Source organism: Pollachius pollachius (genome assembly GCF_949987615.1).
Source record: "Pollachius pollachius genome assembly, chromosome: 11".
In the NCBI taxonomy this organism is placed as follows: domain Eukaryota; kingdom Metazoa; phylum Chordata; class Actinopteri; order Gadiformes; family Gadidae; genus Pollachius; species Pollachius pollachius.
Genome location: NC_136944.1, coordinates 5,528,050 through 5,543,433, shown reverse-complemented (window position 1 = coordinate 5,543,433; position 15,384 = coordinate 5,528,050). Strand labels below are relative to the sequence as shown.

Below are 15,384 nucleotides of genomic sequence, written 5' to 3'. Positions count from 1 at the left end.
TTTTTTTCATGAGTGTTTATTTTATATCGGCAGGCTGCCTTGGAGTTTTTGGCTGAAGATGACCTGAAGGCGCACATTTCTTGCTGGTACATCAAGAAATATATCGAGGACAACCCAAAGAATGGTTACGAAGAGCGCATCGTTAATTAGCTGCAATTAACTTCATTAACATTTCCTGAAGGGGAACTATTATTGCTACATATTTGTTCTATATCAGGTCTCATTAATAGCAAAATTAGGATGATTTTAAAGAGCAACATATGGGTGATTTTTATTTTTATTAATTCACAGTGTGCTCATTTTCGTTTGCCCAAAAATAGCAAACAAATTAAGTTTAATCTGTATGCGTCTGGCAGCGGGGATTCGGGGGTCGGTATGACTCTGAGTGGTAAAGGTTCAACACAGGGATAAAAAGTAAATGGACATGCACTCTGAATTTCTACCTCATGAACCACGTCCAGTCTTTAGAGTGGCGAAGTCACGCCCCTTCCGGTAGAGCGCATGGGATCTATGAGATCGAAAAATATGAATGGGTTTCAATGGAGAGAAAATAATTATCTTCTGGTCCCAGTCTTTATATGCCCCGGATTACACATATGTTTGTGGATTTAAATGATTATTTTTCATGTGAAGACTTTGACCGTTTATTGTGCAATTGTTCAGTTAAAGGCGTAGAGAAAACATAATGAGAAAGACTAAACGTCTCATTTGTGACGTCACGTTCCCTGCGACTGGCGTGGACAAGACCGACAATCTCCCCAATGGCATAATTGAAACTATCCACATGCCCCGACTTATAATGGTGTTCACCTCTTTCGATGGTTTTATCCTCCCCGTGGAAAAAAAGCGGTGAAGTGGAGCAGAGAGATCGCCATGTATGTACCAGAGTGGTGGTGACTTATATCATTCGCATCGAGAGAAGCGAGGGGCTGTAGTTCACAAAGCGAACACAAAACCTAACATTGTCAAACGTCTTCGCGAATTTCTTTAGTTTTCTTTGCATGAAAAATATCATTTAAATCTAAAAACAACATATGTGTAATCCTTGGCATATAAAGACTGGGACCAGAAAATAATTATTTTCTCCATTGAAACCCATTCATATTTTTCGATCTCATAGGTCCAATGGCTCTACCGGAAAGGGCGTGGCTTCGCCACTCAATAGCCTACTGACTGAATGGTAAAAGAAGCCACGCCTATAGGGTCTGAATGATTTCGACTAAAACTTGATATGGTGATTTTGTCTTTATCACTGTAGAAGCAGAAAGCAGTGAGAACGTACAATGGGTGCCAACCTGCCAACATTTCTTTATTTAATTTGTCAGTAATTGAAACTTGGCAGCATTTGTATGTTCAACTAAACCGCATGTTTGTCTTTAACTATTTAAATATTTGTATCGATAAATTATTTTTAATTAACCATTTCAATGTCATTGCTGCCTTACTGTAATGTCGCCGTATGTGTGTGCGTGTTCGTGTTAAAACATAGATGCTGTCTACTGAAACCGTGTGTGTTCAAAAGTATTGAAGGGGATTTCAGGATTTGGGGGAAATCCATTATTCTTTGTTAACTGACCACCATGTCGTCAAAGTTGGTATTGTCTTTATATATAGTCAGATCCTTAAGCAAAATTAAGCTCAAATTAAGTTACAGGGTTGTGGAACAGCTTATGTGTTTTGTTCTCGAAACGGGACGTTAGTTATATCACATTAGGTCATCATTGACTTGCAGGTTCATTATAGCTGTGTGCGCTCAGCTTTTCCTGCATGTGGCCAAAATATTATATAAAAGATTAGGATACAAACGCCACTATTAATTAATTAATCTAACCACTTCATTATTTAGATTTGCACTGCAGCACTTGCATTGCAAACGACTCTCACTTACTACTGCTGTGTATTCTTCTAACGTTTACAGAGTCGAGCTATGTACTTTTTTTTTTTTACAGTTTGAGGATCCGAAGGAGTTGCAAGTTTTAGCCACAAACTTTCTTTAATACTTTTCATTTGTTAAATATTTATAAACTATAGCATTGATTTAAAAAAAAACAACAACAACTAATCATTTGGATACAAGGTGTACGCCCAACAGTGACGATATCAATCAAGTTTAAGATGTGTAATTGAAATCCAGAACCCTTCAAGCTAACACATTTTGACACGCTTTTGAACGCTTGGTTGCCTGAAAACATCTAAGGAGCGGACTGGCTGCAGAAACAGCGGGGGACTAAAACAAGACCCAGACGTAATGATAAAGGTCATGGTTCGTCAACGCACCTGTAGACCTGACACCTGTCTGACACCTGTCTAAATACAGCACCCAACTGGTTTGGTTAAAATATCGCAGTGCAACATGTCCAGAGCGCCTCTTCAGAGTTCAGATTAAAACCTGTTGGCTATGTGGACATTCACAGTAACATCTGCTGGTTTTGAAGCTAGGTCCAGAGGGAACAACTGGGCCACAGTCCCCCCCCCCCCCCCCCCCCCCCCTCCTAAAAATCAAGCATGCTTGAGTCAAACACATTGGAGACATAAATCCTATCTCCAGCCTTCGGCGTGTTTGCCCTTAACATCAGGTCCAGTTTGTGTGGTTGCCTTGTTCCCTTCTGTTCTCAACAGTACTCCTCTCCTTGTCGGTCGGCCACGGCGGCTCCGTCTGCTGCCACGCCCTTTCCGCTGGCGGGCTTGTGTCCGTTGACGGGCGGCGCGGTCCCCGCTCCCGGCTGGCCCGGCGGCCCGGGCGTCAGATACACGTCCCACATGTTGTCCGGGAGCTCCAGGTCCAGGAGCTTCTGCTTGATGTGCAGGCTCTTCTCGATGTTCCGCCGCTTGTACTTGAACTCCACAATGGTTTTCGTGTAGCGGTTCAGCGCCGTCACCGCTGAGCCCATGCAGGTGCCGAAGGAGCTCCACGCCAGGCTGGGAGAGAGATATGGTTATTTATTAACATGGCCCGAGCACAACAGAATCCCCGCATTGAAGCCACGCCATCACTAGCTGAAGCTCTATGAGCAGTGGGCAGCTGCAGTACAGCGCCTAGTGTCCAACTCAAGGTCCACCGCTGGTGTAGGGTAGACTGGGTACCCCCAGCCCATTCTGCCGGCAATTTGAATTCGCCCTGCAGAAGGGTCTGGAGAGGAGCAATATGTTTCTTTCTGCTTCTGATATGCTTTTGAGGTAGCCAATCAACAAGCTGGATCGTCCTCCTGGCGCGCTTTTGGCTGGTTTAACACAATGACCAAAGGGAAGCAATGTGTAATTATTAGCTCCTTGAGATTGGTGTCTTTCACTGTTAGAAAACATGTCAGACTTCACTGTTTCCTCCTCAAATAGTCGGAGCGGATCCAGATTTAAAGGGTCGGTGTCTGTCTGTCTGTCTGTCTGTCTGTCTGTCTGTCTGTTGCCGATGGGATGTGCGGCTGTACTTACGCGTAGGACCAGCTGTAGTCCCAGGACTTCGGTCTCCAGTCCTCTGGCCCCATGGCCACGGCCAGCTGGAAGATGGTGGTGAACATCATGTGTGCCACCATCCCACAGAGCCCTGCCAGAGACAACAGATGCATGCCTTTTTGAGTGCCGAAATGGTATGTATGTATTGCGCGATGACAATGTTAGGATTCAATGTTATGGTTTTAAAGAACGTATATGTTTGGGTTGTACTGCCAGTGTCAGCCCTTGCTTTTATAAATTAACCTGGCCAAATTAACATAGTTCATGTACATTCATTAAAATCAAATACACAGTCCCCCCTCGATAAAGTCTATTAATACTTAGATGTTTACGGCTTAAATAAACCAAAAATATATTTGAGTCAACCTGACGATACAATTTTTGCGGAAAGCAAAGAATCCTGATACTTGCATGTATCAACAAAACTGAAGATCCCCCTCATGCATCTGAACTGGATGTTGGATGTGGTCATCAAACAGCTGTTTATAGTGAGGGCTTGCCTAGGAGCAAGGCAGCAAATACAAGAGCTATCTTGTTGCAAAATGCTAAATCAACCAATGACTGTTTAAGAAGACAGGGTAGTGTGCTGCAGTGCTTCCCAACTTATTCCTAGGAAATCAAGGAAGCGTCTGTAGGAAGCATCTGTAGGACGCCTCCGTAGGAAGCATTCGTAGGAAGCGTCTCAAGGAAGCGTCTCAAGGAAGCGTCCGTAGGAAGCGTCTGTGCGAAGCGTTTTCCCTTTGCATGTGATCAATGTTTACGCGCTGAAGCCATATTTACACGTACCAGCGGGGGACAAGGGGATTAATTGCTTCGGTCTGATGAGACTAATTTCAGTGGACCATTCGGGGTCCGAGCAGGCGATCTCAACGGTGGCCGCGTCTCCTCGGCCTCTCCCTGGCAGCCCTTAGCTCCTTCCCCAGCTCAGTAGCGGTGCATGGGCCGCGAGATGGGCAAGAGGAGCTTTTCTACGGATTAACGCATAACAACGGGAGGGGAGATGAGCGGCCGCGCGGAGGGGGGCCTTCGGTGTGGGTCTTGTCACGGCCAAAGACCGCTGCCCCGGGGACCAATCCGATTAATCCACAAACCACAAAATCCTCAGAGGCAGCGAGTGGCCAGTGTGCAGGCCGCCGCTGCTGCTGCTGCCGAAAGTCTTCTTCCAAACACCGTCTCCTCCTCCCTCTCTACCCCTCTCTGCTCTACGTCTTTCTGCTCTACCTCTTCCTTCTCTACCTCTCTACCTCTCTACCTCTCTCCTCTCTACCCCCATCTGCTCTACCTCTCTTCAGTCGCCCTCTTTCTGGTCTTCCTCTTTTCTGCTCCCTCTCCTCTCCACCTCTTTCTGCTCTGCCTCAATCTTCTCTACCTCTCTATCCCTCTACACTATCTTTGGTAGCCTGTTTTGTGTGGAAATGGGTGTGGTTTTAGGGTGTTGTTTCATTGGTATGGCATATTGAGGATTGCATTAACCCCTCTGCATTAACCTATGGCCCCGGTTTCCCTGAAATAAAACAAAGCTGTTCTATCATCTTATGCATCCATGGTTTGCCCCGGCACAACTTGGCATTTTCACTCCCGGTTCAAACATTTGTCTGATGAAAGCTTCTCGATCTGCTTATTTTTATCCTAATCCTCCTTTGCAAGAGCGAGTCGAGAGACAATAAACGGCCGTGTAATAATCTCATCAGTTTGTATGGTGTACATTTTAACAACTTGGATTGTGGATTATTTCTATTATATATTGAGTTTTAGGCACAAAAAATACTTTTAACGCATAATACAAACATATGTTTAAGGTGGGTGGAAGTGTTTGCAGAATAACATTCAGACAAAAGAATAACATACATCCCGCCACCCAGCAGATGTTAAAGGGGACATATTATACCACCAGGTGTGAGTGATTAGCCTTACAAGCCGTTTCGAAAATCTGCCCCATATGACATCACTAGTGGGCGTGTCCACCTAGATCTGTGCTGGATAGCTGAGCAACGTTTACTTCAGTCCACTTAGTAGGCTGGTAGACTGATCTATCCAGCACAGATCTAGGTGGACATGCCCACTAGTGATGTCATATGGGGCAGATTTTCGAAACGGCTTGTAAGGCTAATCACACTCACCTGGTGGTATAATATGTCCCCTTTTAGAACCAAGAAGGTGAAGGAAACAAGTGGCAGAGGATGGACTAATTTAATACTTTGTGGTATCGTCGTTTCGGCTGGGTATGTCTCGGAGAGTGGTGAATGCTCAACAAGTGTTATATCCAGACACAACGGAAAACAAGCTTGCATTCTGGAGGTCGTTCACAAAGCATCTCTCAAACACAGGTAATATGATATAATATATAGATATTGGAAGAGGGTGGAATGGTCAATAAGCCACGCCTACAGGTAAACCTTTGGTCTGTCTTGGCTGGGACAGAACGGCAAGGAGGCCATGTGTGCAGTGTTTAACTTATCTACAAACTCATAAAACCACGTATGGCGTTGTCCAAGGTGGAGAAGAAAGCATTCTTAACTGCTGTGGGCTTGAAACATGTGGTCAAAATAAAAACTGAAATAGTTTACGTCCAAGACTTACCGGACAGCGCAGTGCACATGGCGGCGAAGGCGTTGAGCTTGAGCTTGTTCATGACGCTGAAGCAGGGACACTGCTCCAGCGTCATGAGGGTCCCCCCCGCAAACAGCAGGGCCAGGTAGAAGCTCTCTGCCACGATGCACAGCCAGAGGACCCCTGGGGGGAGAGTGGGGGAGAGAAAGAGATTGGGGGAGGGAGAGAGAGAGAGAGAGGGGGGAGAGAGAGAGGGAGAGGGGGTGAGTGGGGGAGAGAAAGAGATTGGGGGAGGGAGAGAGAGAGAGAGAGGGGGGGGAGAGAGAGAGAGAGGGGGGAGAGAGAGGGAGAGGGGGTGAGTGGGGGAGAGAAAGAGATTGGGGGGAGAGAGAGAGAGAGAGGCGGAGAGAGCGAGAGAGAACATCGGTCACGCTCGAGGTAAACAGGATATCGGACAGAACGCAACGCCAATCGTCACACTATGTCAGTGAATCCCATTGTTTTTGTTTGCGTCACTCAGTGGTGTTAGGTTACACTTAGGTTGTACTGACACATCTAACCACACACACAAACCTCGTTCGTGTGCAGGAGCGATTTCTGAGAAGTCCCTGCAGTCGAACCCTGTTGGCGGACAATAGAGGAGAAACACAATCATTATCTCCTTTAGCAGACCCGTTGATGAAACTGGACATAGACTGGTCGATAAGGAGCTTGTTAGGGGTTAGACAGTGAATACAGAGACAGGTCACGAGAAGCAGGTAGGGGTTAGACAGTGAATACAGAGACAGGTCACGAGAAGCAGGTAGGGGTTAGACAGTGAATACAGAGACAGGTCACGAGAAGCAGGTAGGGGTTAGGCAGCATTGAAACAGGTAATTGAGAAGCAGGTTGGGGTTAACAAAGACAGGTTGTTTAGGGGCGGGATTTTGAATACAGAGACAGGTCGGTGAGAAACATGTAGGGGTTAGACAGTGAATTCAGATGCATGTCATTAAGAGGCAGGTAGAGGATAGGCATCTTGCCATCGGATGACTACAGTTTAGGCTGCGGACATTGGGGTTCAAACCCGGAACCTCGACTACGAGTGAAACAACCAAGCCACTCCTGCCTCTCCCTCTGCATACTGAATAATAAGTATTTTGTAATATTCCTCCCTGACCAGTTTGCAAACATCCAAAAGAACAGCATAATTCCAATGTTGTTCATCTCATCTAATCCTTGTCAGTTGGGAATTAAATATATGTCTTATATTATTATTTTCTGAGATGAACACAGGTCAAATCCAGAGGATGTATATATTACACGTGTTCGGACAAGGTTTTATACAAGCCAGGGGAACAGAATTATGAAGAAATACAAGGGACCAACATTTCACTAACAACACAAAGGGAAAGCAGGTAAATGGGGTTGGGTCAGGATTTTTATCACGCTTTACATCTATAATGGCAAAAAGAAAAAATTCACTGCAAAAATAATTACAGGTCATTAATAATGTTGATATGATGGCTAAGTTATGGGTGATTTAATTCACTTACAATGCACTCATCAAGCACAGGTCAACATAACCACCAGAATGTCACAGTACAACCACAGACGACCTAGCCCATCACAATATTGTGCTAAAAATTCAACTCATTAATAGCCTTGTAAAACAACAGCTAAACAGGTCCTGCTGTTACCCCACCACCATGATATTAATAGTCATTTCTGTCCTTGCTAAATGCATGGGCCCATACTGATCGACAGGCCTCACATTCGGCCTATCAACCAATCACAAGACAAGTGTCTGCAGTTCCGACCAATCGGAACCACGTCTAACCGTTCATGTCGGCGGCTTGCTCGCAGGAGAAGAAGATGCCGGTGTGGAACCTCCTCATGAGGAACTTCTCCTCGCCCGTCTCCCAGATGTACTGCACCAGCCGGCTGTCGTTGAGGTTGGAGCTGTTGAAGCGGATGCAGAACCACTGCTTGACCTTCAGCGGCGGGCCCGTGCAGAAGGGCTTGACCACCTTCCGGGTGCCCTCGCACCAGTAGCTGGTGGTCACGGCCAGCACGGCGAAGGAGAACGCCACCACGTTGAGCGTGAGCGCGAGCGAAGCCCGCCACCCACGCTCCAACCTCATGCTCCCGGCCAGCACGCCAGCTAGGAGAGGCGACAGAAAAAAAGCCCCTAATCCTGGCTTTGGGAAGTCCGGTCCCTCCTCCCAGATATGTCAAATCTTCATAATCTTGTTGTTGATGTTGCGTTTGAGGTTTTTGGGTGACGGCGGTTGGAGCTCTGCAAACGCTGTGCTAGGCCGCGGCGGTTTCCTGCTAGCGTCGGTTTCATGCTAGTAGGGTTCATGCTAGGAGGCTAACGGACGACGGGGTGTCCCGGGTCGGCCGGAACGTTCTTAGCGGTTCTCTGTTCGATTTGAACTTGTGCTCCCTCCCTCTCTCCTCTCTCTTCTCTCTCTTGCTCATCCTCTCTCTCTCTCTCTCTCTCTCTCTCTCTCTCTCTCTCTCTCTCATCCTCTGGGTGAAACCCGTCTTGCTCCTCCCCCGAATTAAATCTTCCACTGTAATATCATCTATTACAAATAGCAAATTATACCCTGGACCATTTTTGAGCATTTAAATGAAAAAAAAGATTAGTTTAATCTTTGGGTTTTAATCTAATGCAAGGATCGCTCTGTTGGCCTTTCCCAGACTTTTTTTTTTTTGGGGGGGGGGAGGGGAGTTTTGCATGTTTTATGTTGTAGTATAACTGACAGCAATCCCAACCATAGGGATCAGATCAAAGACATGCTATACAGTGCTGTAGAGACTGGTATACTGGTAGAAGACTGGACAATTTCAAGTCCCAAAATGTGTGTCTGCACGCATGTAGTCCTGTGTGTGTTTGTGTGTAAGAAAATCTGCTTCCAACCAATCGCCAGCTGATATGGAACGTACATGTACATGATGAGGAATTACTTGAGTAAATATCAGAGATAACAGCTGTTGAGGGGGAGGGAATATAGGCGGCCTTTATTCCCAATAATTTGTCATTTCCGGTTTTGTGTGTGTGTGTGCGTGTGCGTGTGTGTGTGCGTGTGTGTGTGTGTGTCCAGCCGTCAGTTAAAAAATGATGTAGACATTGTTTGTGTATTAGTGGCAGGAAAGGTGATAGACTAAAGGAACAATTGGAATATATCTGCATAATCAAAAAAGGCATTATGAGAAAGCATGGAAAGCAATTTACAGCATTTGTGCAGAAGTAAAATCCATGGATTGGATAATTTCAATAGATTGATCCTAAAGATTCTAGCATTATCATTTTGCAATTTTGTAGTGCTTTGTGGGTTTGTTGTTCTGTGTTTGTGTTTTGTTTTCAATTTCACCATAAACACTGTCACACCTATTCGACTCGTTTAAATGGAGGGTTGCACTGTCAACAGCAAACCAAGTTGAAACTTTAGTTACCATGAGCAAAACTGGCTGCTTCTCTTCACTTCTCTCAAAATCCCTCACTGCGAGCAGAGAATACATCCAAACAGAAGACCTTCCCTGAGCTTGGCCATGCTAGGTGACCCTCTGACAGAAACGGGGCTCAGCTGTCCACTTGATGAAAATGGTAAGCCTCTGCTTAATGTTGCTCCTAGCATGATCCCTTTTATATAATACTTACCTGACAGGAGGGACACGATCGATAAGCCCCTTAGAATTGGAGTAATCAGCTGGCGGATGAGAGATTGCATGTAAATAAAAATGAGTAGGACATGAAGGCAAAGCCAACCTGGGGATTTGACTTCTTCTGGGAATTTTAGGGTTGAGGGTTGGATTGCTACTCAGATTGGGCTCTGTGATACTGTGAGTCGATTGATCAGATTTTAGATGGATATTTATTATTCGAACAGTATTTTCATAACATTCGAATGATACATTTTGTTTGGGAAATTAAAAACTTGAATATGTGTGAATAGTGAGTTAAAGGGGTTATATTATGCTTTTTCCTTTGTCTAGACATAGCAGTTTAGTGTTTTAAGCATAAAATCTGCCCAGCTATAAAGCTCATAGAGCACACCAAAGGGCAGTAACACCCCTCCGTGAAAACACCCCTTCTGAACTTCAACAAACAGCTCGTCTGTCAGTGTTCAAATCCGTGAGGAAGTCCCGCCTTTCAGCAACTAACTCCCGCCTCCCCGGATTTAGGCAAGACCTCAAGATAAACTATTTAGAGCTTTGGCTAGTGGATAGGGCTGAAAAGTACCTTTGTATGGACTTCCCAAGGATGGCAAAGTGGCACAACACAATGTTGTGGTTCTTCAGTTGTAGTCCTCGGCTTACTTGCTACCTAACATTATTGTGTTCAAATGTTGTGGTTCTTCAGTTGTCCTCGACTAACTTGCTACCTAACATTAATCAGTTGAGTTCGATCTCTGATTGTGCAAGCTCTAATGTTACAGCCACATGAGTCCTTTCACATTGTTACGGCTTGGTGATCATATCAAAATGTATTGAATAAGCATTCATAATTATGCAGATAATGATTATATATAAATGAAGCTAATCTTCCTCAGATCTCTTCCCAAACAAAAAAATGTTTAATATAGCACAGAAGCAACTCACCACCAGTACCACATTATACAAATTATCCTTATTTATGCTAATTAATCTTGAACATGCAGTCACAACAGTCTGCCTTATACCCTCCCTTATTTAAATCCAATGAAGTTTGAGATTGAATAAAAGAGGCCATGTCCTACATTGACCATTGTTACATAAATATTTTGAAACCGTTTCCTGGAAGTATTTACATCTTGCGTTGCCTCAGTGCAGCGTTGTGCACTGCACTCCACCCCATTAATACCTCTGGTTCAGATATGGATGCATGTGTCATAGCACGGTGACGTGGTTATCCCTTTAAGCTTGAAGACAGCATGTCTGGATTTAGGTAGGCGGGCCTCTTATCTCACTCTGGTCCTCAGCCTCAACAATCTCAGGCAGTTCTGCATCAGCGTTACTTCAATCCCCCCGGCTGATATTTAGATATTAAGATAACACAAATTAGTAGTCGACAAAGAGGACAAGGGCCCCAGAAGGGGATAGAAGATTAGATCGGAGAGCCCAGAAATAAAATTCAAGACAAACAAACCAACCTCAAAAACGGGTTGTCCTTTTGCCAGCTTCACTGCAACCGCCATGGGCAACTCAAAGAGTGGAGCGCTTTCCAAGGAAGTTCTGGAGGACCTCAAGTCGAACACCAAGTACTCAGAGACCGAGCTGTGCACCTGGTACCAGTGCTTCCTCAAGGAATGCCCCGGCGGCAAGATCAGCAAGAAGCAGTTTGAAGGCATCTACGCAAGCTTTTTTCCCAACGCCGACCCCAGTGCTTACGCCAGGCACGTGTTCAGGAGTTTTGACACGAACGCAGACGGTACCTTAGACTTTAAAGAGTATATCGTAGCGCTTCACCTCACCTCTGGGGGTAAAACGTTGCAGAAACTGGAGTGGGCCTTTGCCTTGTACGACGTGGATGGGAACGGAACCATCAGCAAGAATGAAATCCAGGAGATTGTTAAGGTACGACCGGTATTCGTTTTTAGTGTGTAGCTCAGAGAGCAAATTTTGTCTCATATTTGTTGCACGACTCAAACAAGAACTAGAATTATAATGTTTAAACGGAGCAAAGCCAACGGATTGAAATGTGATGCACAAATACAAAAGCTGTCTGCCCAGACACAGCCATGTGCTTTGGGCTTAATGATGGCCATGAGAACGTTGTTATATATCGTGCAAAGCAGATGACAGATAAAAAATGTTAATGTTGTCCTTTGCAATTATTTTTACATTTAGGCTATATTTATTACTTTTATTTTTTATACTGAAACCTTACACTAAAAACATCTCTCATGTTCAGTCAATATTCAATATGATTCCTGAGGAAGACCAGAAGGGCCTTCCAGAGGATGAAGACACACCGGAGAAGAGGTCGGAGAAAATCTGGGACTTCTTCGGAAAAAAAGACAACGGTATGGAAGTCCGTTATCACTTGTCTATTCATGCATCTAAAATCAAGGAAAAATACTTCAGTTGTTGAAATACTTCAGATTGGGTGAATTCCAATTCAAGTGTTTTTTTGCGGTTGAAACAACGACAATCTTTGACCCCACAGATAAAATCGCAGAAGGAGAATTCATCCAGGGAGTGATGGACAACAAGGACATACTGCGCTTGATTCAGTACGACGAGCCCCAGAAGATTAAAGACAAACTAAAGGAGAAGAGGCAGTAGCCCCTGGTTTATCAATTCACTCTTCATTGTCTACATGCTAACGCCATCTATCTGCACGTCCACCCCTGATTCTCTTTCCTTCCGCAGACCAGAAACTATGAGGTTTTAATCGAACAGACTTTGCCCACAGTGGCAGAATATGTCTTATCTATCTTCAAAGTTAGATACAACGTTTTGTTCAACTTTAAGATCAATGATCTGGAACTACTACTCGAATTCCAGACGTTTAATTAACATGACTGGGAACATGGTTTGGGTTGACTTTCGCAGTCCTCCACCTACACAGAAGCTTATTCCAAACCACTCTCATTCTACAACTCCGGGTTTTCAGTGCAACTCAATCAGGCCCCCAACCCCAAGCACTCGGCCATGTTGTGGCAGAGTTTAGCAGTGTTGTGATCGACACTTTGATTTACTCATTACTGTAACAGCAGAGAGTCTGAGGCAGAGCTGTGGATTAGGATCTGGTTAACAATTCCTTGGAGTCCACTAATCCTATTAGACGCTGAAGGACATCTGAGACACACGTAGCTTGCTGACTGAAGTGTCTCGTAATAAGGAATTGGCACAGTGCTCTAGGTGCACTGCTCTATAGGTGTGTTTCTGGGCCATTGAGAAGTGTTTACACACCAGTGATGGATACATGGTTACGCTGTGTGCATGCAGATTGCAGATTGACAGGAAAAATGGATTCCCTGAACCAAAGCCCTTATTGGTCAGAAATAAGCTGGGAGCATTCCAAAGTCTAAATGTCCCTATCCCTGGCCTACTCACCTAGAAACAGATACTCTCACAGAGCATTTCACTTACTAATACCGGACTAGGTTTTAGAAGATTTGGAGATAAGATGAGTTTGGGTGAGATAGGTTGTGTTTTTGTTGACTTGTTTACTGTCTGTTTGTCGTTGTTTTCTTAAAGGGTCTTGTTGATGGGTGAAAGTGCTGTGTCACACTCACTCTGATATGGATCAGAAATCACACTTTGTGCGAGAGTTTGGTGTATAATGGACTTGTATTTTAAAGTTTGAGTTTTTTCCATCCAAAACCTTTGACATGGTTTCATTCTTCTTGTAGAATGTTCTTTCTTTGTATCTCTGCTGGTAGACAGATCCACGCATTCATTGTGAAGACATTTAGCGTCAATTTAATTAATTCCCCTAATTTAGTCCTCAAAGTCTTATTCTATACAATATAAAAGTTTCACAATAAAAAGTGCATCTGCTAAAATGGATCTCTGTATGTATACGTGTTTCTATTTTCTATATCCACAAAATAATACATAATTAGAACCGTATTGGTAATGTTATTTACAAAATAAGACCATTGCGATAAGGAGAAATAATTTGAGGTTTAAATACCGTAATCACAGAATCTCAATCTCTCTCTCGCTCTCTCTCTCTTTTCTCTCTCTCTCTCTCTTTCTCTCTCTCTCTTTTCCGGATTTGTTGTCCTCTTCTGGTCGCAGGATGCCACATCTCTTGCTGCTGTGGTTGCATATGTTTGTCAAAGTCTCTGTGTGTCAGCGTCAGTATGATCTGTGAGAAAGAAAGGTGTTTCTGACACCGCACTTGGGTGTAGTTCACTCTTTCTCTTCGCCGGTATCTCGCCACCTCTTTCTTTGTCTATACTAGACTCAGTCCAAAGGCGTTTGTTCCATGTGGCCAACCGACAAAGCACAACTGATCAGATGACTGCACAGTAGCCATGGTAACTGGATAATCACAAAGATCACCGACACGGTTCACACTTTAGTTTCTTTGTTTTCAAGGAAGATATTTATTCCAGACACTGATTAGCACAGAACACCGTGTGGACATCGCTCACCAATATGAAAAATGTAAACAAGCTGAAACGTTTGACATGATGCACAAAACTGAACACGGGTCACAAAAGGCAGAACGCTTTACTCTGCCGGAGCAGTCCTTTCTGGCACTGAAGAGCATCATTCAGAGTAAGGGATGTTGACAAAAACACATACACACACTTGTACAACGTTTTATCCATCTGAAGAACTTGGGGGGGGGGGGGGGGGGGGGGGGCATCAAACAACTGCAAAAAGAACAACAACTTAGCGTTTAGCTATCTTCGGTTAAAATTACCTCTGGACATTTTACACAGAAGACACGGTGATGCAAATGAGGAATGTCAATTATTCGATTGGATGAACCGGGACTACGAGGAGAGATCTATCATGTTGGGTGATTATCGAAAAGTAAGTAGAGCTCATAAGGAGGGCCACCGTTTGTTATGTCCATGCCTTAAACACAGTATTGGAAACATTTCCACGACAACAGAGTGTAGCGACAAAGTCAAACATGGAAACAACATGTATGTACACACACACACACACACACACACACACACACACACACACGCACACACACACACACACACACAGTTCAGTTCATGCAATCTTGTTTGAAATCCATAGTAAGCTCCTACAGCGTAAGCGCGGTATGAATGGATGGATCAGTCGGCCATAATCAAACACTAACGGTTTGGGGTGGGACACTTGAGCTGGGTTCGATACCCAAATGCCCAACCTAGCTTGTAAGCTGTAGCTGTGGATCAGAGCAGCCGTACTTAGACTCCACTGCCAGGTGCACCCAAACAGATATTCCAGTTTGAAATGGCTCCATCACCTCCCGCTGGCTGCTGCTAGCATTCAGATCCTCCCTGTGTACTTAGCAAGACTAAAACCAGCCGCCGTTTACCAGCACCTAGGACACCCACGCCTGTCCTGGGACACTGTTGGTGGGACAGCAGAATACATGTAGGTTGTGTATGTACAAATGTACAGCAGAGGAGAGGCTATCTAAGACATTCCAGGCAGACACCCATCAGGCACTAAGAGGTGTTTGTTGTAGCATGGGTCATCTTTTGTGCACATCAAATCCATCCACTGGACATCAACACTCAAAAAGGTACGTTTAGTTAAGGGTGCATCCCGAGGTGTCTTATATCACACAGTATACACGAGCAGATGGTTGTGAGCCTAGGGGTGAAGCTGTTGTTCCAGTGCACCATGCTATATCTCCAAATCGCTGTATATCTGTTTCACTGTACCTAAGTTACAATGGAAACATGGCCGGCCCACAAATGTCCCAATTCTCAGTTTAAAATAACAGCG

The 15,384-nt window shown here is 44.6% G+C and overlaps 2 protein-coding genes across 2 annotated transcripts; one reads left to right on the top strand and one right to left on the bottom strand.

Moving 5' to 3' along the window:
* Positions 1 to 2,612: 2,612 nt before the first annotated feature.
* On the bottom strand, positions 2,613 to 8,123 carry LOC307083236 (germ cell-specific gene 1-like protein; the record flags this gene model as incomplete). The annotated part of the gene is made up of 5 exons (XM_079747070.1): positions 2,613 to 2,919; positions 3,430 to 3,541; positions 6,031 to 6,183; positions 6,574 to 6,621; positions 7,820 to 8,123. 5 exons carry the CDS (start codon positions 8,121 to 8,123, stop codon positions 2,613 to 2,615), a joined length of 924 nt encoding a protein of 307 aa, XP_079603196.1.
* Positions 8,124 to 11,163: 3,040 nt separating this feature from the next.
* rcvrna (recoverin a) lies at positions 11,164 to 12,255 on the top strand (the record flags this gene model as incomplete). Its single annotated transcript, XM_079745774.1, has 3 exons — positions 11,164 to 11,544; positions 11,882 to 11,993; positions 12,137 to 12,255. 3 exons carry the CDS (start codon positions 11,164 to 11,166, stop codon positions 12,253 to 12,255), a joined length of 612 nt encoding a protein of 203 aa, XP_079601900.1.
* Between the last annotated feature and the right edge of the window lie 3,129 nt (positions 12,256 to 15,384).